This window comes from Puma concolor, chromosome A1 (assembly GCF_028749965.1).
Source record: "Puma concolor isolate L17-30 chromosome A1, mPumCon1.1.hap2, whole genome shotgun sequence".
Lineage (NCBI taxonomy): Eukaryota > Metazoa > Chordata > Mammalia > Carnivora > Felidae > Puma > Puma concolor.
In genome coordinates this window covers 58,983,795-59,011,179 of record NC_141667.1, presented here as the reverse complement: position 1 = coordinate 59,011,179, position 27,385 = coordinate 58,983,795, and the positions used below count along the sequence as shown (strand labels likewise).

The window sequence follows — 27,385 nt, the reverse complement described above, 5'->3', positions numbered from 1 at the left end:
ACAACACCTGAACAATCTTAAAAAGACTCCCCAGCACTTTTAGGCTATGTAGTGGGGGGGGTGTTGGGGGTATTGGGGTTGGTGGTGGCGGGTGGTAGGTAGCAATGTAAGCACTGCTGACAGGCCAGAGTTTCCCTTTCCCTCTTTTCTGACTCAGGAGAATTTTTAAATCAAATGATTTGCCACTCAGGCATTGTAGATACATGCGGATGAAGAAAAAATTTGAACGTAGGGATGCTGGATATGACCTTTTCCTGAGTTGCTGTGCTATCCTGAGTGAAAAGTAACATTTGCCATCATTCAGTCAGTTTTGACTGAGGGCCGACCCCCTGCAGGAGCTGGTCTACACAGGAGGAACACCACTGGAATCAGCCTCGGCCCGTGTCCTCAAGGAATTCACACTTGGTGAGGGAAACGGAAAACATAAATAGGGGGCTCAGTTTTCAGTGTGGTAACTGTATTCAAGGGATCTGATTAAAGTGGCTGGCAAACCCAGAAAAGGGGCAGTTAACATTTCCTGGGGAAGGAAGGTTGATGACAAATAAAGAGCAAAGCCAACTTTAGATTAGATGTTGCTAGTAGCTGAGGGTGAAAGAACGAGTTCCTGTATGACATCAAGTGGGTGTAAAGTAACAGGTGGAAAGGCTATGGGAAGAGCTGCCAAGGCTAGCTATCCAGATCCTCTCCCTGTCTCCATCTAACAATTGCACTGAGTTTTTGGTGCTTATGTTTCCAAAGAGAAACGGGGACATTAGAAGGCTGTGTACTTGCCTCTGGGAACTATTCTGAAGACAGAAATGAGGGGATGGTGTTTTGGAAAAGTTTAAAGTTGGTAAATTTGGGTTGGAAATCACAAGCTGGGCATCTCTGCAGCCTACACAACACTGTCTATAGGTATGACACTGAATGCCTTCAATAGGGTCTATATTCTCCAGTTCATGTCTGGTCCTGGCAACTTCTCATCTTATTCCACGGGCCAGGCTGTTTCCAACCTCTGTGACCTGCCTAAGACCAGAACAACTTGATATTAAAGTGTTCTGCACAAAGTGATGTGGGAAGTGTGAATATGTCTGATCCTGGATCTTTCTCTTAGTGGGAAAGTGATACATTGATCCAAGCTATGACATTAATGAGAGTGATTACGAACAGGTCTTTGATGTTAGAGTTATTTTCCATGCAGTCCTTTTAAAGGAAAGTAAATATCTCTGCCCCATCAAGAATGGAGTTGACATTCTCTGCAAAATTCAGAGAGAGAGGAGAAAGTAATGAAGGGGAGTGTTTGTACTTGAAAAAATCGAAACAAAGAAACTCCCATAACAATTGTTGAAGTTATATTCTTAAAGTAAAATGAATTCTTTCCTAACTTGCAAAAAATGGCAAATAAGACTGAAAGTCGACTTCCAAATGGATGTCTTCGGCAGTCTCACACTATTTCATGTAAAATATAGTCCATTTTACAGGAAGAGTTGTAAGGAATTGGCTAAGACATGATGACATTCATGAATTCAGCATGACGGGAGGATAGGAAGAGGAGAAAGAAGATGCTAGAGAAGTAAAGAAGGAGAGTAAAGGTGAAAGATGGAAACACTGAAGAGGTGAAGATGAAAAAAGACTGAGAAGGATTTTTTTTGGTCATCCTCAAATCTCTAAAACGTCTTTTACATATATGAAAACTCTAAACTCAAATGGAGGCGAGATAAAGCCAATGAGACCCATTATGCCAGGAGGGAATCATGGAACATGGGTGAAGGAGAGCACATACACTCGAGTTTGCCTGAAACCAACTATTAAGTGGGAAATATCTGGCAAGTAACTCCCTGTATTTCAATTGAAAATGCCTGCTTAAAGCAGGTGTCCTGCTTCCCTTTTTCTTCCCTAGTTTGAGAGCCAATTACAAATGCCTTCTGGTGATTCAGACCAAAAAATTACCAAACTCTGTAACAGAACAAGGCTGCCTAGGAATCTGAACTTTGTTTACACAATTAGGAGACACTCACGTGCACATTCCGTAAATGACAAGGTTCCCGCAGCAAATTAACAAGAATAATTTTCCCATCTCAGGAGCTGTCAAGATGGGCCCTGCTGGCCAATTTATCTTACTCTAGCACATCTCTGGTGCTTGTCAATCAATATGTGAAACATTGGGTGCTGATTGCCATTTTTCTCTCCACTTCCTTTTGCCTCTTGTACCAGGCAATTTACTGCAAGTCAATCAAGGTCGAAGCCGACCTTGTTTAAATAAAACACTGTTCAGCTTCTTTCACACCAACAATTTCAAAGACAGAATGAGCTGTATCTTTTACATTTACACTATCTTTCTTTCCACCCCCCCCCAACATTCTCCTAAAATGTTACCCTTGAGTTATAAGCCATAACTAAAACCACCTGGAGACTGAGAAAACTAAGTTGAGAAAGGGTGAGGAAATGTATATTTTAGATGCCGATCTTCACTATTAAAGAACCTCTCTGCCAGCAGAGAGGTCTTACATTAAAGAGCATTCATGACGGTCTTGCTGACACCAGGAAGCCCTCAGTCAGGGCAGGGCCACATGGCACAGATCATATACCCCTGATTATCAGAATATGAAAACACAAAGCAAGCAATTTAATGTATTTGCCCTGGTGATCAGGTCCTATGGTTGACAGAATCTTAGGGCATTTTGGGGATAGATCATACTATATCCAACTTAAACCTTTATTATCATCATTACATACACGGAAGAAAAATGTAGAGAGAAAGCAGCAGAGCCTGTTGAAGCTCTTGAGAATAATCTGCTCACAGGTTTTGTTTTGAAAAACTTGTTTTTCCTGCACACCATCTTTTTTTTTTTTTTTTTTTTTTCTGAATAAATCCAGCCCTGGTTGCTTAGTAAAATACAACTTTGCAACCCCACCCCTGCAAATGTTAAGAATAAACATTGAAATGAGTCCCAGCTAAATTTGACTCTCAAAGAAAGAAATACAGTTAGACAAATATAGAGTTTCCTGAAAATAGTAACATGCAACTTAACTGCTAAAGTACCACTATGCTCTCAAAATGATTAGTGAGAAATCAATGTTTTTTAAGTGCCTACTATTACATATAAGACCCAGTTCAGTATTTTCAAATGTGTGATTTCTCCCATTTTAACCTAAAAAAAAAAAAAAAAAAAAGCAAACAAGATATTCTTATATTCTCAGCAAGAATGATCCCTGTTCTTTCACACTAAATGCAGTTGCACTGGGCTTGAACATATCTTGAGCTAGCTGATGGTCTTATTTTGTTTCATCATTAGTCACAAGTTACTGCTGATGAAGTTGCTCTTCCATTTGACAGTCTTTTGAGTGTCTATTATGCATCAGGCACCATGGAGGACATACTGGTGGGCAAAACCAAAGGACTCTGTTTCTTGGAGCCCAGAGTCAGGTCAGGGTGTAAGACATTAATGAAGTCATCTCAAAAATAAAAGTATTGTTACAAACTGAGAGCAGTGCTGTGTAGGGGTACTTAATGGTGGCCTCAAGAAGGCTGGGAAATTAGGATATAAGCCAGCTGAACTCTCACGGCCTGGAGCTGCCCACCCTAGCCCAGTACTGCTCAAATGTGGTCCATGAGTCCCAACCAAACAGCATCCAATGAGGGAAATACAGATGTTGTAAGAAAATGGTTAGGAACTTTTATAGCAACTTGACATGGCCATGATTACATGCTGGATTAGGAGGAATGGGTCATAGACCATTTTGAGTGATGTCAGCCTCACATGGGGAGTCACATATGATACAGGCTGAACACAGGCCATGTGCATAAGGACGAGATTTAAAGGGTTCCTCAAGAATTGGAGAATAGAAGTCTCTTTCACCACACACAGTTTGATAAGTTCCGATCTGAGAATGTAAACAATACCCGCTCCCTGCCTAATGTTCATTAAGCCAAATACTTGGCCTCATTCAGACCACAAAAGACTTTATTCTTGGTCTGAGAGGGCGAGATGTCTGAGCTGTCAGTAGAAGAGTGCCGTGTAGAGCCATAACTGTGAGGTCTAGAAAGAAAGCGTTGAATTCAGTCAAAAAGAATTCAAGTTTCTTTTGGGTATACAGCAAGCAAAATAAAAGTTAACTAATGAGGAGGGCCACTGAGTGCTGTGTTTATGCTCCATTTCTTTCTCTGGAGCTGGTAACGTGGGTGAGATCTGTCTAGAAATGTCAGACTGGACATTTACGGTATGTACACCTTTCTCTGTATGTATAAGACACTTAAATAAAAAACTTTAAAATGTCATGATCAAAAAAGACAAAGGAAAAGGGATTTCCTCAGATTAAAGGAGACTGAAACGACATGAACATGAAATGCAGTGTGTGATCCTAAAACCAACACTTGCCTGGGAAACAAGAGCTGAAACTGGCATTGTTGGGGCAACAGATGATGTTTAAATATGGACTGAGGGTGACCTCATAGATCGATGTTAACTTTGATTTTTGGAAACTGGACTGGGGTTATGCGAGAGAATGTCTTTGTTCTTAGGAGAGGGAGAAAATGAGTGTTACTGAGAGAGGCAGAGAACAGTGAGGGAGAGAATGATAAAGCAAAGAGATACAGTTGGTGGATCTGGTAAAGCGTGTACAGGTGTTCTTTCCACTATTTCTGTAATTTTGAAATTGTGCCAAAATAAAGTTACAAAAGGGAGAGTAGTTTTAAAATAAAAGTTAACTGTTCTTGAAATGAATGACCAGCCCAACTAGGTGGTACATAGTCACTCCAACAAATTGAGTGTTTTGAGCAATGGAAAGTCATGTGGCAAGGTCTCTCTCAGCATTCAGAGTCACTGGCACAATTACCCCTCAAATGGAGGTTGGGAAAGCTTGACAGTTCCCTAGGCGGACATGATTTTCAACACAGTCTGACATAGTCTGATAGACTAAACCTTTTTTTTTTTTTTTTTTTGACGTTAATTCACTTGTGATTTTTACTGCGATGCTGAGTATCTTATCTGGAGGTGGTCCTTAATGGTGCATGGTATATTTTATTGATGTTTCTTTTATTCTGGTGTTTATCTTCCTCGTGATTATATCTGTTGTTACTCTCTGTCTCCTTCAAAATGCTATTCTCTTGTGAGACTAGGCAGTGCTTGGAGGCTTAATGAGGCTTCTATATTGTTTGCTGATTTATTGGGTTCTCAGATAGCATGGGGTGGGGAGAGAAAGGAGATGTGAAGAGGTAGGGTGCTCCAGAATCAACTAAACAGTTTGTATCAAGTTCATTTTTTATGTGTGTAGAATTCTCAAAGAGCGACCTTCAGTTACAGTGGAACCCGTACGGGAGAAACACACTAGTCTTTTTCTAATTCCTACTATTACTTCTCTCTCGTAATTTCTGAAGTATCATTATGAGATCCATGCATCACGCTAGACGGTAGAATTCCAAATCTGTCTGTGGAGCTTGGCATAAAAGTCAGGGTCCCATCTCTTCTGCTCTGAGCTCCAAATTGAAGTTTTAGTCTTTCCTTGCCATCAGGCTTTGAGATTCAAATGATTTCTTTCCTATTGTTCCTTTTGGCACTTCCTAAAGGCAAGGGGTGAGTTGTACTTGCCTTAAGTAAGAGTATTTTTCGACCCATTGCATAGGTAAGTCAGTTTCCTTCCCATCCTTGGAAAATTTTCCCATCACTAAAAAAAAAAAAAAAAAAAAAAAGAAGAAAGAAAAGAAAAATTGTCTTTCTCTAAGAGAAACTAAAAACACTGCATGTGCTCACTAAAATTAGGTCATAATGACAGAGGACATGGTATTGCATTTACCTTATATTTTGCTCTTGATTCTTTAAATGAACACACACTCGCATGCGTGTACACAGTCCTTCATTTCTAAAATAAAATTCTGTAAAAAAAAAAAAAAAAAACTCCTGTATCTCAGGTTCTGTCTAACCTCTGCATTTTTCTTTCCTAAAAGCTATGATGCCTTGGTTTTCGATGCTAACAAATGTTATATGACAGGTTCCCCGATTTACTGCTCTGTACCCTTTTTAATTATGGATGTATGAAGGAAAATTTCACTGAGGAAAACAATAAATCACCAGTGAAATTATTTGTTAGTTGAATGAGCTGAATAAACAGTTGGCTTCAGGGCAAAGATTCGTCTGGCATCTTTTAAGTCATTCCCCACTTTCCCTCTCAATTTCTACACAAAAGCAGGACTGGGCCTGCAGGAATCATCTGGGAACATAGATGTTGCTGCTTAAGTGAGGGAAAAGTAAACACTTGATCCACAGATGTCTTCAGTGTTGAATAAAATAATTTTTGCCAACTTTTAGTAATAATGACAGCATTCAGAAACAGTTGAGCACGTGTGGTATACATATGCCATTTCATTTAATTCAAACAATTCTGTTCACCTACACCCTCATTAACTTCTTTAAGCTAGAAAGGGGCAAGCCCAGAATTCAAACCAGTTTCTGACTCCAAATCATGAGCTTCTCAGCCATCAGGTGTCCACAAATTTCCTCAAAGATAACCACACTTCCTCCAAGAAGTCCTCATGTATTATTTAAGCTTTAAAAAAGACGGAGGCCAAGTTAAGGACTGAAACCCTGGTTCATGTTACTTTCTATCTTTACCATGCTCTTTTACTCTGTTTAGGTGATGGAGAAAACAGTTTCCAGTTTCTCTGGTAGACAATGGAATTTCAAACAGAGTATGCACATAAGAGGCTGAGATGAGAATCACAGAAAAATGTGCCATCATTGGACTTCCTTCTTGGAGGTGAAAGAAGAATAATAAGATGGTTAGTTTCAATTTGAAAGCATGGAATGTGTCAGGAATGATAACTAGTTATTGCTATTTTTATAATAAATGTCTCCCTCAGAGTCACAAGCAGACATCGAACATTGGATGCTTCCACGTAGGAATTAGTTTAGCACCCATCCTTGATGTCCCTGTTGAACTTGTCCAAAAAGTTATCAAGAATCATGGCCACTTTGAACGCATTCATACAAATAGTGCTGACAGTTTTCAAGCTAGGACAAATGTCTCAGCTTTGGACTTCCTCTCACACCAGCAAATCGGCTGCCTGTAGCAAATCCCATAAATATCTCAGCTGGAAACTTTGTTTAAAGCTATTTAAATGGTCCCTGGAGCTCCCAACTTTGGAAACGTATTTGAGTCTGGTATTCAGATATTCACGTTAGAATTGCCAAGCATCTCTGTGGCTCCTATTGTATCATTAAGCCTCAGATTCCTGGTCCATATATTGATTAGATATTGCTTTATGTCGGACATTATGAACTTGTGTGGAGACAACTGCTCTTGATTTAGTATTTCAGACTAGTGACTCAAGTCTGTATTTCTTATGTGTATTTTCTATTGACCTCAATACAACACCAGGTGCAGGTTCCAAAGGGCTTCACTAGAACTTCTCCAGGAGAACCAAGATGGGAATCAAAGGGTCTTGGAAGGTGGAAGACAGCCACAGAGCTCTTTGGAGGCAATTTTGCTTATGGTTTCATGTCATGGTTCATGTGGTTATGGCTTCATGAAAGATGAGCGACTCCTTCCTACCTATTACAAATGCATAAAAATTGTGACTACGGGCAGAAAACAAAAAGCTCCCCTTCAGGTAGCAGCACAACTAAGTTGTGTGTTGTGGTCTATAGTCTGTTGCTTTTGGCACTGACTACTTAGTGGCTCTGATGCACAACCGTCTCCAGAGATTGAAAAAAGTGTAAAGAACATAAAATCTTGATGGTGTCAATAAGAAATCAGACACATACCTCAACAGGAAAATAGACAAAGTAGAGGTGAACATGAACTTCCCAGATACACACCCAAGCACATATTTGTAACTAGGTGAAAAGATGTTTGACCTCACTATTAATCAAATAAATACAACTTTAGAAAATGATGGGATGGATTTTTTTTTTATTAAATTAGCAACTGGACCAGGATTTTTAGTAAGTGTAATATCTAATGCTGGGAAAAGTCTAGGAAATTCAGCACTCTCATGTAGTGACAGGAGAGTATATGCTGAAATACACCTTTTTTGAAGAGCAATTCAACCATATGTTCACAACCTTGAATCACTCAACTTACAGGACATTTTCCTGAGGTCATTATCAGAGATGGGTGTGAAATGGGCATGGTACTCACTCTATCTCTTTTTCTTTACTGTAAAAACCAAGAAACTCAAAATCCATCAGGGGTGGAAAGCTTAAATAACCAGTAGTGAATCCATACATTCAACCGCATATAGTCCTTCAAATAGTATTTCAGAAGAATATTAAGGCATGTGAGAAAATATAAATACCATTATACATATATATGCACTTCCACAAAAAATACTGTAAGTTATTGCTAGGATTATAGTTTTCTTCTTTACGTTTTTCTCTTAATTCCTTTCTGAACTTATCCAACTTAAAAAAGTGAACACAGAGTGCTTTGTAGTGTGTATAATTATACATATATTAAGATACATACATATTTAGATATCTATATCTATTTCTATATCTTTACTGGGAATCTTGCCCTTTTCTGATGTCACTAAGTTAATTACACCCACCCACAAATCCTATAGGAAATGGACATGGTAAGGCATGTTCTGTTTTATCAGAACGTTCACACTTATCACAGTGCAATAGATAAGGTGCTCTGACAAAAGTCCTGGTTAAGATTGTTTAAAGTGTGGCACTCTTCCTTTTTTGGTGAGGCAACTTCAAAACAGAGTGGGCAAACTCAATGATACAGAAGTCTGAAAGTGTGTCAGCCCACAGCTGGGTGGGGCCTGAAAAAGATGTCACATTTGTCACAGTAGCTGCCACCTCATTTGGAAAGCCCACAAAATCCTAACAGTGTCCTCAAGTAGTCTTAGATGTTTCCACTGTGTCTACAGGGGAAGGGGCTGGTCTGAAACCCTTTGGTGAAAGGGACTGTTTGTTAACGCCAATAGACAATTATGAAGGGCAATTAAAAATTCAAATTATGTTAATAGGCCAGAGAAAAATGACTGTTTGCAGAAATCAGTGGCAATTACCAGACATAATGGTTCTCAATTAGGCTGGAGGGGATTTTCAGTCATTCATAATTCACTATCTTAAATGTATCATAAAAAAGTAATTGTTACTTGTTAATAAAACTTACTTAAAAACAACGTAGCTATCTTGTGTAGAAAGTAACTCTTCTCTCTCTCCCTCCTCAGTTGTTTTAAAAGGTATAGTCCCAATTTGAAAATGTGGTGCAGGCTGGTTTGAAACAAAATCAAACAATGCAAATGGGTTTAAAATAAAAAAAGCTCTTTCTAGCCCTCTACTTTGAGCTTCCCAGGGGTAACCACTGTTTTATCAATTCAGGGAGTATTCTTTCTCCCAACCACCTCCCTGCTCCCATTAAAAAGGGGGAAGGGGGTGGGGAGACTGTCCAAGGAATATGTCATATTGATATTTTTAGTCAATTAAAGGTGAAAACATAAAAACATTATCTTGCTGCTTCTGTTGTGTTTGTTTTTCTCCCAAGGTTTTTGATTTTTTTATTTTTATATTCATATGCAGCTTCCATTACCCCTAGGAATACAGTCAGCATTCACGCATGTCCTTACAATTCTATTCTGAGGCAATGCAGTGTGCTGTATAAATTGCACTGTTCATGGGATGTGATTCAAGGACTCTGACCAGTTGGTTCTAAGCTTTATTTCTGGTGCTTCAGAGAGAACCAAAGAGGGCTACAAGAACAAACAAGGAGAAAGGAGTCAGGGAAGGACTGTTAAATAACCCAAGGATTCAAGGCATGGATTTTTCTCTTGCTGGGTACCAGCAGAGAATGCCTGTTTTGTCTACTCTTACGGATCACGCCGAAAAAATGACAACTGCGTCCTCAATTTTCTTGCCCAATCAGGAAAACTTAATACAACCTTAAGATCTAAATTGTAGTTCTGCATCCAACAGAAAGAAGGAAGCAAAGCTAAGAATGAGCTCTTTTGGTCCCCATGCAATCATAGTCTCACTGTGCTGAGACACAGTTCAGCAATATTTCCAGAAACTTCTCTAAAAGGAAGCTCTAGGCTACTCTGACCCAGGACCTTTAGAGACATGACCTTATTTAATTTTTCATCATTATCCTATGAAGGGGGCATTTTTATAACCCAATCTTACAGCTGAGGGCACTGAGTGCTCAGAGTAACACTGAGTAACTGGCAGTACTAGCATTTGAACCCAGATATTTCTTGATCTGAAGCCTACATGCATTACCCTCCAACATATGGCTTCTTGGCTGAAATGGTACAGACATACACAACTGTGGGATGTCACAGTTTATGACTGCTAAGCTATGACTGTGCTATATTTTTCTTTCTTTCAGGGAAATGATGCTACCCACTACACTGACCAGTGAACATCTCAGGGATATTTAAGACCAGAATCAGCTTCACATACATAAATGATCCCAATTTTGAACACTTTTTCACAAAGTATTTGGAGCAATGTCAACTGCATGAGTTAGTTTACTTTGAAAATAGCTACCAGTACAGATACAAAGTATCTATAACCTGTCCTTCTTGGTCTTGGGTCTTACAAGTGGGTGAACCCTCAGTGGGAGCAGAAGAATCTCCACAAAGAGTCCTTCCAACATACATTTTGTAACAAGATCGACACATGGTTGGCTTCTGGCTGTCATTCACATCATAGTGTCATTCACTTCTCGGGTGTTTGCCCTTCCAACACCTCTAGAGTGGTAGACGGAAAACACTTGGTACTCTCTCTCACATACCCTATTTCATGTTTTTTCAAACATTGCTCACACTGGTACGTTTTTGCTAATTTACCTATTCATATCTGCCTCTGCTTCCGGGGACATCAGCTCCATGAAAGCAAGGTCCTTGTCTGATGTGTTTACCACTGCATCCCTATCCCTAACTCAGCGCCTAGCATATAAATATTTGTTCACTAATGAAGACATGTTTATACAATTAAGTATTTGTTGTCATCAGCAGTCAGGTATGGGCTGCTAGGAATGGACTTTCATCTGCAAGAATCCTAGGAAATAAGAGCAATCAGGTCCTAAGAAAATTTTACCTGGGGTTGGTGACAGTCATGGATACTGAACAACTGACATAATGACAAGGATTTAGAAAGGAGAAACCACAAGGTCTCTTTGCCCTCCCCCTTACTGAGGATGACTAGAGACCTCGGTATCTGAAAGCTGCAAAAATGAAGGGTCAACATTTCTTCAGTTGGTGCTAGACTGCTGGCCCACGTGGATGGTATGTTTTCAGTGAGATGGCAGCTCTGTTATCTGAAGTAGAACACTCTTCTCTTCACTAGCAATATTTCCCCACTGTCAACTCAAGGCTGCTGATTAGGTAAAGACTGATAATATTTGGGTCAACCAATCAATAGGAAGAGATGAGCTTTGAAAGAGAACTTTGGAAATGCTACTGTGACTTTCTTTTTTTTTTTTTTTATTTTTTTTTCAACGTTTATTTATTTTTGGGACAGAGAGAGACAGAGCATGAACAGGGGAGGGGCAGAGAGAGAGGGAGACACAGAATCGGAAACAGGCTCCAGGCTCTGAGCCATCAGCCCAGAGCCCGACGCGGGGCTCGAACTCACGGACCGCGAGATCGTGACCTGGCTGAAGTCGGACGCTTAACCGACTGCGCCACCCAGGCGCCCCACTACTGTGACTTTCTTTACTAGAATTTGTTTCTGGATGCGATCTGATTGCAAACACTCCATTCTTCTGGACTCATCTAGTTAACCTTTTGTGTGTGTTTCTGCATTCTTTTTGATTAATAAGAGGGACAAAGTTGTCACTATTGAAGGATATACTTCTGGCTGAGTCTAAAGTCCTTTGACTAAAATATTCTATCATTTGTTTGAATTGTTTTTACTTTCCTTCTACAAATGCTTTGCACTTGATTTATAAGGTAAAAGCGATTGATTCTATTTTTATATTTTTAAAAAAGTTTCAATGATATTTGCAGATTAAGATAAAACAAATGTTTAAATGTATTAGAAAGTAATAAATGCTTAATGAACTTTTCAAATAAAGATGCATGCAAAGAGGGGAGAAGTCTTCTCTCTCATTCTCCACCCTCATGCTTCACCTATTCCTCCCAGTAAACCCACTCTCTAGATGGAACTATTCTGAATGGTTTCTTATGTGTCCAGTGGTACATCAGTAGAAGCGTAACAATGGTTATCCAGAAACAAAAAGCTCTGGTTTGCAGCACTTGCTGATTTCTGTGGAGAAACTATTCTCCCCATCTACAAATTCAAGCTAAGGATATGATGGAATTGGGCAAAGGTATTGCACAATCGGTTCTATAAGACCACACGACTTGTCTGTACCACACCACCATGTGTTCCCTTCAGATTATCTGTTTCTCTTCCTCTCTTCCTCCCTTTTTCTTCCTTACTTCTCTTTTGCTCTTTCCTTCCTTCCCATTTGCTCTTTCCTTCCTTCCTTCTGTCCTTACATCTATACACGTACATAAACAGACATGTGAATCCGTATCGTACATGAACATTGTGCATTTTGTTCTGCAACTTTCACTTTTTCATGTGGTATATGGTAGCTCTGCATTTTGAACATTTCTTGATGCTCCTTGTGACTGGAAACCCTGTGCTAGCTCAAGAGCAAAGCCGAGCATCATTTGATCTACGCGGACCAGCCTGTGAGCATGCGTGTGTGCCCACACACTCACTCTAGTCTATCTATTGTAAAAGGGGGTAATTCATCATCGGGCAGCAGGTCCTGCTCAGATGGTTTATTGTCCTGACCTCATTAAAAGCATGGAATCCACGCAGTGCCGTAAATCTATGCCTCTAAATACTTTCCTCTTTAAATTTTTAATACTGCACACATGAAGGGAAAGGTTAAAGCCAATTAAAAGAGATACAAATACCATTATTACAGCCCTGACAAACAGTTAGTTATTGGATTTGGTCGTTTCAGTTTAGAAAGCCATTATTTGTGTTCCTGAATGAATTAGTAATCAAGCTGTTTATTGACTTGTCTCATCTCCGAGATGCTAAATATTTTTTTTTTGGTCCATTCTCTCTCTCAATTGGCATCATTCCTACACACATAAAAATTACAGACAACTTAAGGTCTAAGTGCAAACAATAACCGCACAGCTGCATGTAGAAATTCACATATGGACAGAGCCATCATTTGCACTGTGGTCCAGAAAGGAGAGGCACTTGATTCATTCTTATGCAGCAAATAGTTGTTATTGTCGTTGCTGTTGTTCCTCCTCCCATTAAAGCTATTATAGGATACTGACAAATACTAAAAGCATTTAGAGCTGAAAGAACGCTGGGAAAATTGCTGTAAAAGGATTGACAAATGATGATCTTTCTGTCCACAAGGTTCTTATTTCCTGTGCAAAATGGACCAAGAAAATAAAGAAAAAGACAGAATCATTAATGTAGGAACTTGGTCTTGTTTTCTGACATGAATTCATGTTTTCCATTGCATTTAGCCAAAAACGTGACTCTGTTTATGACGAGGCTGTAACATTGTCACTGTTTTAGGCTTTCCTGAGTGCCCCCTTCTCTCCTGACCCTCTCTTCACTCTTCTGGGAACATAATTTAGGTTCTCTGGGATCTGAGATCACCTACGGGTATTTAAGAGTATATCTGAATTTTGACCACCTTGTTAATATAATTGTCCAGCCACAGGTCAAGGATATCTTGTGAGTAACAATGCTGACCACAGTGCAAGATTGGCTTCAGAATAAAGGCACACTCACAGACCCACAGACTCACATCCAAAAGAACTTATAAGACTCTTAATTCTAGAAGTGGCCTATCATTTTTCTTAGTATCCTGCCTATAAAAAGTCAAAGTCAGACTTTGAAAAAAAAAAAAAGAAAAAGAGGAAAGCTTATAGAACGTTACAGAGCTCAAATTTCAAAGGAGATATCAAAACACACATGTTCATAAGGAAAATCACAACACACACACACACACACACACACACAGAGAGAGAGAGAGAGAGAGAGAGAGAGAGAGAGAGAGAGAGAAGTGAAACATATTCCAATTAAGAGGATGTAAACCTAAAACCAAAAAGAGGTTTTTTTTCTATAGTCTTTCTTCTGGAAGGGCTAGAAGAGTGTGCTCAAAGTGTGTTCCCTGGACTGGCAGCATGACCACTGTCTGAAAACTTGTTAGAAATGCAAACTGGGGACCCACCCCAGACACACTAAATTAGAAATTTGGGTTAGGGCCCAACGATGTGTTTGAACAAGCCCTCTGGAGGATTCTGACACCCAGTGAAGTTTGAGAATCTTTGTTCTACAGAATATACTTTTTTTTTTAAGTTTATTTTTTGGGAGGGGAGGGGCAGAAAGAGGGAGAGAGAGAGAGAGTGCCAAGTAGGCTTTGAGTTGTCAGCACAGAGCCTGACCTGGGGCTCAATCTCACCAACTTTGAGATCATCACCTGAGCCTAAACCAAGAGTCTGAGGCTTAACCGACGGAGACACCAAGGCGCCCCTACAGAATACACTGTCCATACTTAGCTGGTTCTCAAAGTCTGTCCTTGCAGTTAGCCATAATCTTTTAAACATGAGCTTACCACTCTCTCCTTTGTTTGCATACTATGCACCACAACACTCACCCTGATTTGTTCACATATCCTGCTCTCCTACTAGACTGTAAGCTACTTGAGGCTAGAGGCTTTATCTGATTCACTTTTTTATTCTCAGTGTCCAGCCAGGGGCCTGGGCCAAAGCAGGTACTTAGGAAATTAATTATAAGATAAAAAGACTAGAAAATCACAATGAAGAAGAAACACTTAGAGGTGTATAAATCCATTAAAGTTCTTAACTCTAACTCAGTATGCCTTTCCTTTAAAAAACAAAGGAAAAAATGGTCAAAGGATCATTCTCAAGCTTCTTAAAAAAAAAATTAATGGTTATTTATTTGTGAAAGAGAGGCAGAGGGTGAGTGGGGGAGGGGCAGAGACAGAGGGAGACACAGAATCCAAAGCAAGCTCCAGGCTTCCAGATGTTAGCACAGAGCCCGATGCGGGGCTCGAACTAGTGAATTGTGGTATCATGACCTGAGCTGAAGTTGGACACATAACTGATGGTGCCACCCAGGTGCCCTCATTCTTAAGCAACTTGTAATCGGTTCACTATTCACTCTCTTGGGGAAAGCGGGAAATACCTGAACACACCTCACACTAATCGCCTCTTATAAAGTGTGCTAATAATTCAGTTGGTTCTGAATATTCCTATAAGGGTTTCACGTTCAGACAGGACCCATCTGCCCATTTGACAACAGACATTCTCAAACTGAAAATAAACAGAATACAGGCTATAATAAAAACCACAAGAACAGCCCAATGGGTTAAGGATGTCAAACTCCTTGGAATTTCCTCACTATGTAGGAGGAAAGAGGGCAGTTCTTGGAAAAAGGAGATATCCTGAAACCATTCCAATAAGATCTCCACAAGGAGTTCAAAGACCTACAGGTGGAGTCCCTAGCCCTTTGTAGCTATGAGTGACACTCTGAAGATGTCTTGCTTACCCTTTATTTTCTACTATGAGATTTATCATGGCATTACAGCTAAGCTGTGAAGGTCTACTGTATGCAAACTTGCTCTACCTGCCTTTGTGTCACTCTGATATCAGATCAGCTAGGTTCTAATCCAGGCTCTAATACTTTCTGGTTTCTTAACTTTTCTAAGCCTCAGTATCCTCACTATAAAATGGGAATAGTTGTAATAACGGAGGATTAAGTAAAAACGATTCACACACACACACACACACACACACACACACACGCGCGCAAAGGTAGCCAGGTGTCTGATATAGTAAGAACTTACTACTACGACTACAATTAACTAATATCATATGTTACCAGGGCTTCTTAAACTAGAATCCATGGGCCTATAGAGATTTATGAAATGGACAAACTAATGTCCATAAACTCCCTGAAATAATCTGTAAAATGTTTCACGTTTGTATATATTCTTTTTCTCTGGGCATACAGTCCAAAACTTTAATCAGATTCTCAATGTGGCCCATGGCTCATAAGTGGTAAAGAACCATGGTGTTGGGGATTTTAGTAGTCAGAGCATATCATCAGCAAGCTGGCAAACCAGGAAAATAAGGCAGTTTCTCTAAGGCTCGTGTCTCACTCTGAGCATGATGTGTAGTTCTGGGACCTCCATTTTTAATTCCACACGACATATGTTTGTTTATTTTCCTTCTTCCACCTCGAAACAGGAAATAGTATTTCAATGCATTCCACCACAAGGATATTCAGACAGTTAATTTTCACCTCAAACACCCCCAAGATTTAAAAAAGTAAGAGAGCTTCAATCTACTGCTCCCAACCTGCCAAGCACAATGTTCTTAGCAGCAGCAAAAGTCAGTCTGAAAAAGCTCCTCTGCTTTTGATAGCTTTCTTTTGATGCTGTCAGCCTCGGTGACTGAATGAGCAAGGCAGAGGGGCAGAAACAACACTGGACCATGTGCTGAGAGCACTCAGGCATGCTCTTCAACACTGTCTTAACCAGCTCCCCTACTTTGACCAAGTGGCTTCTACTCCAAGGTTCTTGGAGTCTTTACTTGTTTGGTATGAGTTACACTGGATCCTAATTTCCGAACATTTTATGTACAAGGACCCAGATTTAATATAGAAATTATTATGCTACAATGCCATTTTTTAAATCAATTGACTTAAAAATACACAAAAGAGCCCCACTCTTTGAAAATTAAAAAAAGAAGATATTTTTCATCTGTCTATCCAGAGAGATGAAAAATGTAATTTGTTCTGGCTACAGACAGTCAATGGTGAGCATAGGAGTTCAAGGACCCATTAAACAAGTATTTATCCAGTCTTTATTTATTTATTTTTTTAAATTTTTTTCAACGTTTTTTATTTATTTTTGGGACAGAGAGAGACAGAGCATGAACGGGGGAGGGGCAGAGAGAGAGGGAGACACAGAATCGGAAACAGGCTCCAGGCTCTGAGCCATCAGCCCAGAGCCCGATGCGGGGCTCGAACTCACGGACTGCGAGATCGTGACCTGGCTGAAGTCGGACGCTTAACCGACCGCGCCACCCAGGCGCCCCTATTCAGTATTTATTAAATGTCAGTTACTTTAATATGGCTGAGGGTAGAGCATCAAACAAAAGTGGTTGCTGCCTTCATGGACATGATAGCAGTGACAGAGAAGGGAAACGACAACTAAAAATACATAGACGTACAATTGTTTCAAATTGGGCTAAAACACAAAGGGTTACCTGGACAATGAAAGAGAAAAAAGGATGTGGGGAAGATTTTAGATAAAGGTGTCAGGGCCAGCAATTTAGCTGAGATCTGAGAGATGGTGGTAGCTGACCCTTCAAGAGGCAGAACTTTGTGGTGAAGAGAGGATCACCTCAGATCAGCAAGGCCTAGGGCAAGGCACTTAATCTCTGACTTTTTTCCCCATTGGTAAAATGGGGATGATAATGGGACCTAGTCCATTAGGTTGCTACAAGGATTAAATTAGCTAATAATTAAAATTTGTTTAGGACAAAACCAGGCAATGTACCAATGGGTTGTTGCAAAATAAGTATCATGGACAGGTAAAAGCATGTGCTAAGACCCTGAGGTGGAAAAGAGCTGGGTAGGGTGTGGCCCTTGGGTGGAGCATCAGTGAGAAGGTGGAGAAGCATCAGGGAAGGGGGAAGTTGAATCCCGAGTTCAATGGGAAGAGAGTAGAGAGTTTTGTCATGTTCCCAGGGAAAACCTGAAGTTCATTCTTCAAAGTTAAAAAATTATTGTGTCTGATTAACTTTTTGTATAGCAGATGATTCTATAATAGAGTTCCTCAAAGGGAACAGTTTCTTTAGGTAAGAAGTTTTAAATAAAGAACCCCTGTTTCATTCATGCTCATTAAACTATTTTCCCCCCACCTAGATCCCTGTAATAATAAATATAATTTAATGGCTTAGGTTCCTTGAGCTGCAGGTGTTGGAATATTGTATTTATTAACATATTTTAAGCCCTTTAAAAAGACTGCATTAATTCCTATGATAATTTAGTACCCATAATACATTCTCTGTTCTGAATAGATGTTAATCACCACAGAATGACTGATGTGCCCGTGTACGAGCTAAGCCATGCTCTAACTAGTAGCTAGGCACTTTTAAATTCAATATTGTTACCAAAACTGTTGATTAAAATTTAGTTGCAATAATTGTGGAGGACTCAAACCAAGGCGGAACAATTGGATTCTCTGCCACTGAAGATGAATGAGATATTTCTGTTTGTGTTTCTAGTAATACTGCCCTTGGGAAAAAAAAAAAGTTTGGCTAATTCCAGTTACTCTGAACCACTGGGGTTTGTTAGCACTCTGATTAAAGATCAGTAGGACAGTACTTCAGACAAACATACACTAACCCCAAAACCAGCCTCGCGGCAGAGAGCAGGAATGCCCCCTTCTGGGTTCAGGATGGAAGGGGAGGGTCAATAATTGTGTGCCAATTTCCCCCTGGTGGGGTGAGGCATGCTCTGGCCTCTGCCACAACCCTGGTACCCCAACAACCCCAACTGAAATCATTTTGGAAACAGAAGGAAAAACCCTATCATGAAATTTGGACCAAGGAAATGAAATGATCAAGTTGAAAACAAAGGAAAGAACAAATTGCATGTGCCAGGTTCTAAGATAAGGACTCTCCCATGTATTATGTAACCACATAACCACCCTGTCAGGGAGGTACTACGGTGATTTCTCATTTACCTGGAGTTCAGAGAACCTAAGTAACTCACTCAGAGTCACACAGCTAGTAAGTGGCAGGGTGCCCAAGTCTGTGCTCTTACCTTTTGGCCACAGTGCCTCTATAATTGATCAATCAGTAATTCAAGTAATCATCCATGTAAGGAAGGACATTGAGAAGAATAATGAAATACATCATACAGTATTAGGTGTCAGAAACACTCTTATTTAAAACAAAAACCTAACAACTTTTCCCTTCTGGCTTGAAGGTTGGTGGTGGGAAATAGTATTACTTGTATCTGTAGGGAAATCAATCTCTATATGATTGTCTTCCTTCAGCAGAGTGTGTTGGGACAGAATCAAAGAATATATTGGCTTCTGTCCACCAGCATGCTCACAAAGGCACTGGCTTTGGGGGCAGAGGTGGAGAGGGCTGAACTGCTCTGCATAAATACAATGAGAGAAACACTTGAATTTCTGGCTGGTTTGGAAGAGAAAGATTCAGCAGGGAACTTGGCAGGGATCTGGGGCCCCAAGTGGATAGATCTTTACTGACTTTGCTTCCTTGAACAGCAGAGACTGTGTAAGAAATAAAGAGACCATCAGACATTTCAAGTTCTTTTTACTGCTGGCATATGAAACTCTTTCTCCAACATTCAGGGGAGTCTGCTTGGCATAGAGCTTTTGGGTGGGTGATTTCATTTGCTAGTTTGTGATTTGTTGTCTTCACATCCTGAGGGAAAGGGGCTGAGACCCTGCAACTTGATCCGTGTGGAGAGAAAGGAACAGCACTAGGTTTGCTGGACTGTTAGACCATCAGACCTGAGAGCTCTGGGGCAGCCTCACAAAGTAAAGGTGAGCCTCAGCACAGGAGCCCCCCAGGCACACAGAAGTTGTGGCTGGTTTGTGGAACAGGGGTTTAAGTAGATATCTTGGCCACAATTTTTTTTCTTTGTCCACATTAACATTATTCCCACGGGGGTGCCTGGGTGGCTCAGTCGCTTGAGCACTGACTCTTCCTTTCAGCTCAAGTCATGATCTCCCAGTTTCATGAGTTCGAGCCCTGCATCTGGCTCTGCACTGGCTGCCTAGAGCCTGTTTGGGATTCCCTCTCTCCCCCACTCTCTCTCTGCCCCTCCCCTGCTCACGCTGTCTCTATCTCTCTCAAGATAAATAAACAGAAAAATTAAAAAAATATTCCCACAGAGTTGAGAAATATTAGCATCTTCAGACAGATAAGTTAGGGCAGTGAGCTCAGTCACTTCAGCAAATGGAAAATGCCTGGCAATCTTACTCAAAAGTGGTGAGACAGTCAGGGCCCAATCCCAGGGTTCCCACTGCCTGCCTGGAGCTTAACTCACAAGGAAATGCTGACAATTCAGGAGGGCAGAGCCCGCAGGAAGGGGTGGATCCCTCTGACAAATCTTTCCTGGGAGGTGTTGCCCACAGACTGCTCTGGTGTAGCAGCAGCCCTTCCTGACCTAGGACTAGGTGAGAGGTAAGTGGTGGCAGAGCAAAGAAGGTCTAAAAGGTTATTGCCAGGCTCCCTTCCACCATCCCAAGTCAACACTAAGTGGAGTCTGTGTTCTCCAAAGGTATGCCTGTGGAACTCCGTAGGGCTTTCAAAGAGAAGGGAAAGCATATCTGCTGTTACTATAGGGTAGACCGTTAAATGACTGGTGAGGAAATTAAAAAGTTAAGAGCAAGGAAAAAAGACCCCCAAATCATGTACTGCATTGGCTAGGCAAAAAGGCATTCATTAGCTGTGACAGACTAATTGTGTGTCTTTACTGAGTCGGTGTTTCAACCTGCATTTCTGCTTCTACCTCCAGAAGCTGTGACTATATGAAAGAATCCAAACACACCCACCATTGTATAAACACACACACACACACACACACACACACACACACACACACACACACACACATTTGTTTACATCTGGATATGTGTGTATTTAATACCTCTTCCCAAAAGCAGATTTTCAAGTGAGGGTACTTGAAAATTAGAAAATTTGGGGGAAATTTTCTCTCCAAAGACAGTCCATGCTTATGTAAAAGCTCCTCCAAAATCTTTTCTGATTTGAAGTTAGCCAGAGGAAGAAATCCCTTTACAGGGACCTGCTATCCATTTGCAAAGGTTGCAAGCTAGCAGCCCCCAGGCTCCATCTGGGACCTTCACATTTAATTGTTTGGTCCTGTGCTCGCTTTGGCAGCACATATACTAATTGTTTGGTCCACACAGTGGCAGCCAGCACAATGTTTTCTCTAAGTCGAATTAGACATGGAAATTGGAGCTCTCACATAAACCCATGCCCTGTTTTTTTTGTTGTTGTTGTGGTTTTTTTTTTTTTTTCCGATGCCTGACCCTTGCCATCCATTTAGCCATGAATTGCCTGGCTGCCTTAGACTTCTGATAGGGTGGTGCAGATTGAAAGTATGGAAAGCCATTCACTGTGGAGGCTGTGTTAATCATTCTAGTATAATCCTTTGCCTTCCTTGTGAACTAGCCTTCCTGGACTCAGCACCTCAAGTTCCCTGATCTGTCAACCATTTTTCTGGGTCCAGAAGGCTCTGTGCTCTGTCTTCCAGGGGAAACTTCCAGGTTCCTCTTTTGACCAAAAGCCTCAATGAAGCCTTTCCTGACCTGCTGTCTGAGACTAGCTGCCCATTCCTCAGCACCCACCTGGTACCTGCAGCTATGGACAGGTTTTCCTTCCTCAGTCCCCACAGCACCCAAGACTATGCTTTACACATTTTTGTTAGCAGAAGTTCCCCATTAGACAGGGCTCCTTCAAGATGAGAACCATGTCTCATTTGCTTTTTCTTCCAGGGCCTGTCAGAGTGCCAGACACATAGAGGGGGTGCTCCAGAGAAGCCTTTTGAAATTAAGAGAGTTGATTGTCAACCTCCATCATTTCTGAGCCACCCACAGGTCAGGTTGGTGGTTAGAGAGGGGTCACAGAGACAGCAGGATGATTCTCCACCCCCCACCTCCACCAAAGAAAATAGGGCTCTCTAGAAGTCCAGGCCACTCTTTTGCACCACCCCCCCCACTCCAGAATGCAACCTATAGGAGAGTTAAAAAATATTCAACTAAATAAAGTATCAGCTGCTACTTAGGATTGAGTTAAAACAATTTTTTTTAAAGGTTAAAAAAGCTACTTGCTCTTCAGGTCAGTAACTGTCATAACGATTTTTCTCTTGCCATATGCTCCTCTGAATTGCATTAATATGACATCTCTCTCTCTGAAGCATCTGGTCTCAGCCACTTCAAGGCACACGAGGAAGCTGCACATTCAGACTGAGTATATAATAACACAGAAAGGTATTTGCACGCCTGCCATCACAAAATACTATGTTGTGTTTCATACAGCATTCCAGAGATGGTGCAGGAGATAGTTCAAATGAATCGAGGCCGAATCTGGGGAACTTTTGTTTGCCTGTGTATTTTGTGTGTGTGTCTATAAATGCATGTGTCCACATATGTATACGTTTAATGAATTGGCAATCACCTGCATTGCTCAAACATAATTTCTTATTTCCTGTCAAAAAGATCTGAACATTTTAAGCATCAGATGAAAAAAGAGTCCCACCAATCTGCCAAATATGGACAGAGAGGTCGAGCATATCTATATTTCAGCACTGTGAAATACAAAAAGGGAAAATTTTCCATCACAAGCCAAAAGCAAAGTAGCACTATTGCACAATATCCAACCACATTTTCCAGTCTAAGAAAAAAACCTGGCGAGCGATGCAGGCTTCTCCTCCTCAGTGGTAATGATCTTTGTCACACTGATAGTTTTACTTAAAATTTTCCAAATATCTCACCCCACTTTCTTAAATAGTTCATTAAAAAATTCAAATGGGTTTAATCAAGTTGACCACACAACACATGGTTCCAACATCCATTCTTTTCTTGTCCTGAAGATCCTGGTGCTTATTTTGTCAGAAGCACAAAAAGTAGAAATGCAATTCCGTTTGTGCTGATGCTAAATGTTAATAGATTTGCCTAAATGCCTGATAATAGTCCCCCTAAAATTAGCTAGACTAGTAGTGCATGCCTAATGTGCTGTTGTTTTTGTTGTTTTACTTGCTTTTTGCTTCTCCTGCTTTTATCAGAGGGAAAAAAGACCCCTAGAAAAAAGTCTACATCCTCGGTTGTGAAACATTTCCAGTGTCATATGTGAATTCTGCAGAAAGAACATATATTCTGAAACTATCCCACACTTCTGACATTCTGTCATGAAGGTGACAAATCCTAGTGCTCTAATGTTTCATTAAATTAAACATGAAATGTTTAATGTTTTGTTAAATTAAACATGAAGCCGTGACTTTGCACCCGAGAACCACAGCCTTCTATCAATTCCTCACATTCCTCCAGGTCACTTCTTAGGTTATAAAAACTGAGTTTTGTTTATTAGAAGCATTTTATCTCTCTCTCAGTTAAAATGTACTTTTTTCTAATGCACTTATAAATAAAAACTAACAGGCAACCCGTTTTGGAGGGGCACTTAAATTATTTCTAAACTCAGTCCTACAGAAAACAGCTGGCAGACGACACTGTAGCTAATTGTCTATTATAACTTTTTTCAAGCATTTGCAACCATGACTGAGAAGCTTCCAGAGAGCAGAGGTTTAGCATTTTCAATTGGGTCTCAAGCCCATTTCACAGATGGGCATGCTATTGCCCGAAGAATGAAAGGATTGCTAGACAACTGTTGATATAGATCCTTGCACTAAAGAAATCTCAATCCCCTTTTCCTTATCTGTGACAATAGAAATTGACCAGGAAAACAAGGCAAAACAATTCAGGTCTGGGAGAGTATTTGCATAAACAGAGAGAAGGATGCTGGGCTCTAGTGACTGCTGAATACAGGTTTTGATGAAACCCTTCAAAGCAGCAGGTAAACAAAACCTGGGCACTGTAGGGAGATGATGAAATGGAGTGGAGACAAACAGTAAAATAAAATAAAATAAAATAAAATAAAATAAAATAAAATAAAATAAAATAAAATAAAATAAAATAAAATAAAATAAAATAAAATAAAGTGCTTCTTTTTCACCAGTCCAGCCAGATAGTTAAAAGTTCTAGAGTTCTTAGTATCACATCCAGAGGATCATACGACAGACAGAATTTCCAAGTGTAATTTTATAAAAGGCATTAAGATGATACTTTTTTAAATGGAGAACAAAGTCAACACTATTATGTAGCCACCTAAAAGGGACAAAAAAATGCATGTGCTCCATGATGAAAGTGCCTGAATATTTTTACATTTTTCTTGTGATTTAAGTGGGTGAATAAGGCATCCAAATGAAGTCCCCCTAATTGTCACACCAGCCACAGCAGAAAGAACCATCCCTTAAGGGGTAAGCTGCACAGACCCTTCCAGTCATCAATACTCTTTCTGTGTCAACACATAGGTTCTTGTCACTAGCCCAAAACTATCAAACAGCCTGGATTTGCTAACAGGTCCTTGCTTAGAACGCCTGCTTGAGAACCCTTCTCCCAGCTAGTCCCCAACCCATAGGAACATAATTGATACTTACCATTCTGAAGCTTCATGTCTGTGAGGCAGACTAAATAAATTAAACTGATCCTGCTTTAATCTTCTTTTCTAGACCCCAAATGCCTTAATCAAAAGGAAAAACAAAAAAACAAATGTTCCCTGAGGTCCTTCTCTAAATCACCAGAGTATAAAAGCAAGGAATAGCTGTCTTTTTCACTGAGTGCCCAGAACCTGTCCCCTAGCATGAACAACAGAAGATTATTTCTAAGACCCTTTTGGTTCCCTCCCCCAGCCATCTTTTCCTTCACTTGTATCGTCTGTGCCCCAGACAAGGCTTGAGTTACACTTTAAATCAAACTCTGGAAGAGACTTCCATTGGAAATTTGGCTTGGCAGACCTCCTGTAAAAATCCCACGTAAAGACACATTTGTTTCCTCCCTGCAAATGAACTGTGGCATTTGTGGTCCCTCTTGTTCTCCCCAGTGCATACTTCGCCTTTAAATGAGCTTAAGCTGCAGGACTTCATTTGGGGTTAGCTGTCCCGCAAAGCTCATTTGGCTCTTACCATTAAGGCAAGAGGCTCTAAAAGGCTAGCAAGATGCTTTTAACAATGTTTGAGGGGCCAGTCATATCTTGTTAGCAACAGCTGCACACTTACCCGGCTCTCAGGGCCTTGCCGGAGCTGTCCTATTCCTTCTGGGATTAGGAAGGCAAAATGAAATTAACCAATCGTTAGCTGGAGCCACCCGAGCTGCACTAGATTCTCATTCTCCAAAAACCAAGTGAAGCAGCTTCCTCCAAAGTTACTCCTTCATCCACAATCTCCTAGCACACACAGCCCGCCAAGGCCCTGGCTGCTGTTTCAAAACGGCTACTCAATAAAAAGATTTTAAAGGCTGTGCCGGGAGCCGGGAGCTTCAGATCCCAGTTTGGCTTTTTCTCCATCAGCATTCCTCAGCAAGCCTGCACAAAGCGAGGTACGCTACATTATTTATGTCAGCTCTAGGCTCTGGAAAACACACACTGGCATCCTGATTACTAAGAATCCTCATGGATACAATTAAACCATTCCCACATATATCCCCCCCCCCCTTCCCAGATTCAACCTCTTTCAGAGGAAACAGAAGCACTTTGATGCGTGTCCCAACTCATCTATTAGGAACCAAGAGAGCATTGAAATATGGCCATGATGGCAAATGAGCCAGGGGGGAAAGGACACTTTCCCTGGAGTGAGCAGATGACACTCCAGGGAGGGAAGCTCTGAGAATAGTTTGGGGCATGCCCTGCAAGTGACTGCCCTGGGTTGGAGGTGCTGATATGGAAGCAGCCAAGCTGTGACACTCCAAAAAAAAAAAAAAAAAAAAAAAAAAAAAAAAAAAACAACATTCTGATGAGTTCATGGAAGATTGATTTAGAATGGGCTGTTAAGGGAAGTAAGGCACATTTGGCAACATGACTAACCTTTCAGGCTGGATGTAGAGCAATCACGCTCACCCAACAAATGCTCCTTGGTGCCCCATCCAAGTCAGAGCACTAGATGGGAAGACCACTGATTTCACCAAGTAGAGCAATGACTCTGTCCCCACGTCTCCTCTTCAGCAAAATGAACAATTCTCCAAGTTGCAGTCCACCATTTCCCTTCTTGTCAGTAGCTCGACAACACATTATGAGCTGGGCATATTAGCCACAGGCAGGGAGAACGGTATGCTGGCACAGCAAAGGAAGGATGAGGACAGGAGCTTCCTCCTCTGTAGGAGTAGTGAGAAGGCTATGCAATTCCCCTGTTGTCTAGCTACAAAGTCCCTGCTTGGCAGGCAGAGGTGACTTCACTTTGTGAAAGCCCCAGGCACCGCTTAATGAAACAACCTTTGGCAGGACCTCACAGTGAAGTCAGTTTATCTAGGCAAGAAGTCAGCTTGGGCAAAGTCAGTTGTCTCATCCAAGAACACAGAAAAGCAACCTGCTTCTCTCCAAAGGTGTCCTTTGAATGTGCACTCCTATGTTTGCCAGTTTTTTTTTTTAAAGTGATGGCCACTTCCAATGGCTTAGTCCATCCCAATTCAGACAACTTGGATGGAAAATTGGTGTCTGAGATGGAAAGTATGGTAGAGAACACAGTGTAGGTCAGTGGAATAGAGCCCAAAGGGGGCAAATACACCCTTTGATACACAGCAAAGGAAGAAATGGGATATTTGCTCCAGTATGTGAAGGAGAACATCCCTCAGCAATAAACAGATGATAGGTAGCATAATAGAACACACACATACACACACACACACACACACAATCATTCACCAGCCGAGGCACCCAAAGATCTGATGAATGGAAAAGCAGATACAAATTGCCCTGTTGGAGGATTTCAAGCTGTAGTATTGGCTCCTGAGACCCCAAATCCTGGGTCATCTAGTCCACTGGCCCTTAAGGAGGCCCTGGCCACATGTGGGTACAAGTGTGCTCTCAGCTTAGGTGGTTCCACTCATTCTTGCCACTAAGGAATCCAATGCACATTGTAATTTTTCCTGGAAAGGACTCAGAAGCAGCTAACTAGAGTGCCAAGAACAGAGATGATTCCTTGGGAGGAAGATGATTCAATATTATCATTTATTCCTCTAATAACGAAGCAATAATCAACTTAGAGGCTGACCTCAGACTAGAAATCTTAGTAAGGATCCCCTGGGGACCCCTCCTGTGGCCCTCCAGAGCTGCAAGGTGGGAAAAGCCTCAGGTTCTGCCAGTCATCTGTTCACCTGTGGACTGGTACACACTGTTCAGCCTCCCTGAGCCTCAATTTTCTTAACTGGAAACTATAGATAATGAGACTCACTTCTAAGATTTTGAGGATTCAGTCTGAAATATAAGGTAGTTAATTCAGTGCCTGGCATCCTGTGACCTGAGAATTAGCCTTGGTTATTATGCATTTTCAAAAGGTTATCAATTAAAAGGCACAAAACTTACACTGACTGGTTCACAGATGCCTGAGCCCCATCTCAAAGTGGTCCCGGAGTAATCAGAGCATTACTGACAATCTGTGTGCAAAACGCCGTACTCATCACTATCATTTGCCTCCAATAAATGTGTTCACAGTAGTTGCCCCATGACAGAGGTCAATAAAAACTAATGAGGATATAAAAACAGAGTATTAAGAGGGGATTTATTTTTTAAGGGAATTCCAACATTTAAAAAATCAACTGAACCCTT

The 27,385-nt window shown here is 40.9% G+C and overlaps 1 protein-coding gene across 18 annotated transcripts in view; it reads right to left on the bottom strand.

Moving 5' to 3' along the window:
- Positions 1–27,385, bottom strand: part of TENM2 (teneurin transmembrane protein 2) — a 1,151,751-nt gene that overhangs the window by 403,984 nt on the left and 720,382 nt on the right. For 2 of the 18 annotated variants that reach the window (XM_086710959.1, XM_086711289.1), the window contains exons 1-2: positions 24,846–25,176; positions 24,228–24,310 (exon numbers count right to left, since the gene is read on the bottom strand). The exons of 14 other annotated variants lie outside the window; for them this stretch is intronic. In XM_086710959.1, the coding sequence (XP_086567085.1) occupies positions 24,228–24,243 (16 nt within the window). In that variant the 5' untranslated portion in view covers positions 24,244–24,310; positions 24,846–25,176. Of the gene's footprint in view, positions 1–24,227; positions 24,311–24,845; positions 25,177–25,648; positions 25,923–27,385 lie in introns of those variants that run through there. 2 more of the 18 variants (XM_086711151.1, XM_086711022.1) reach the window with 2 other exon arrangements.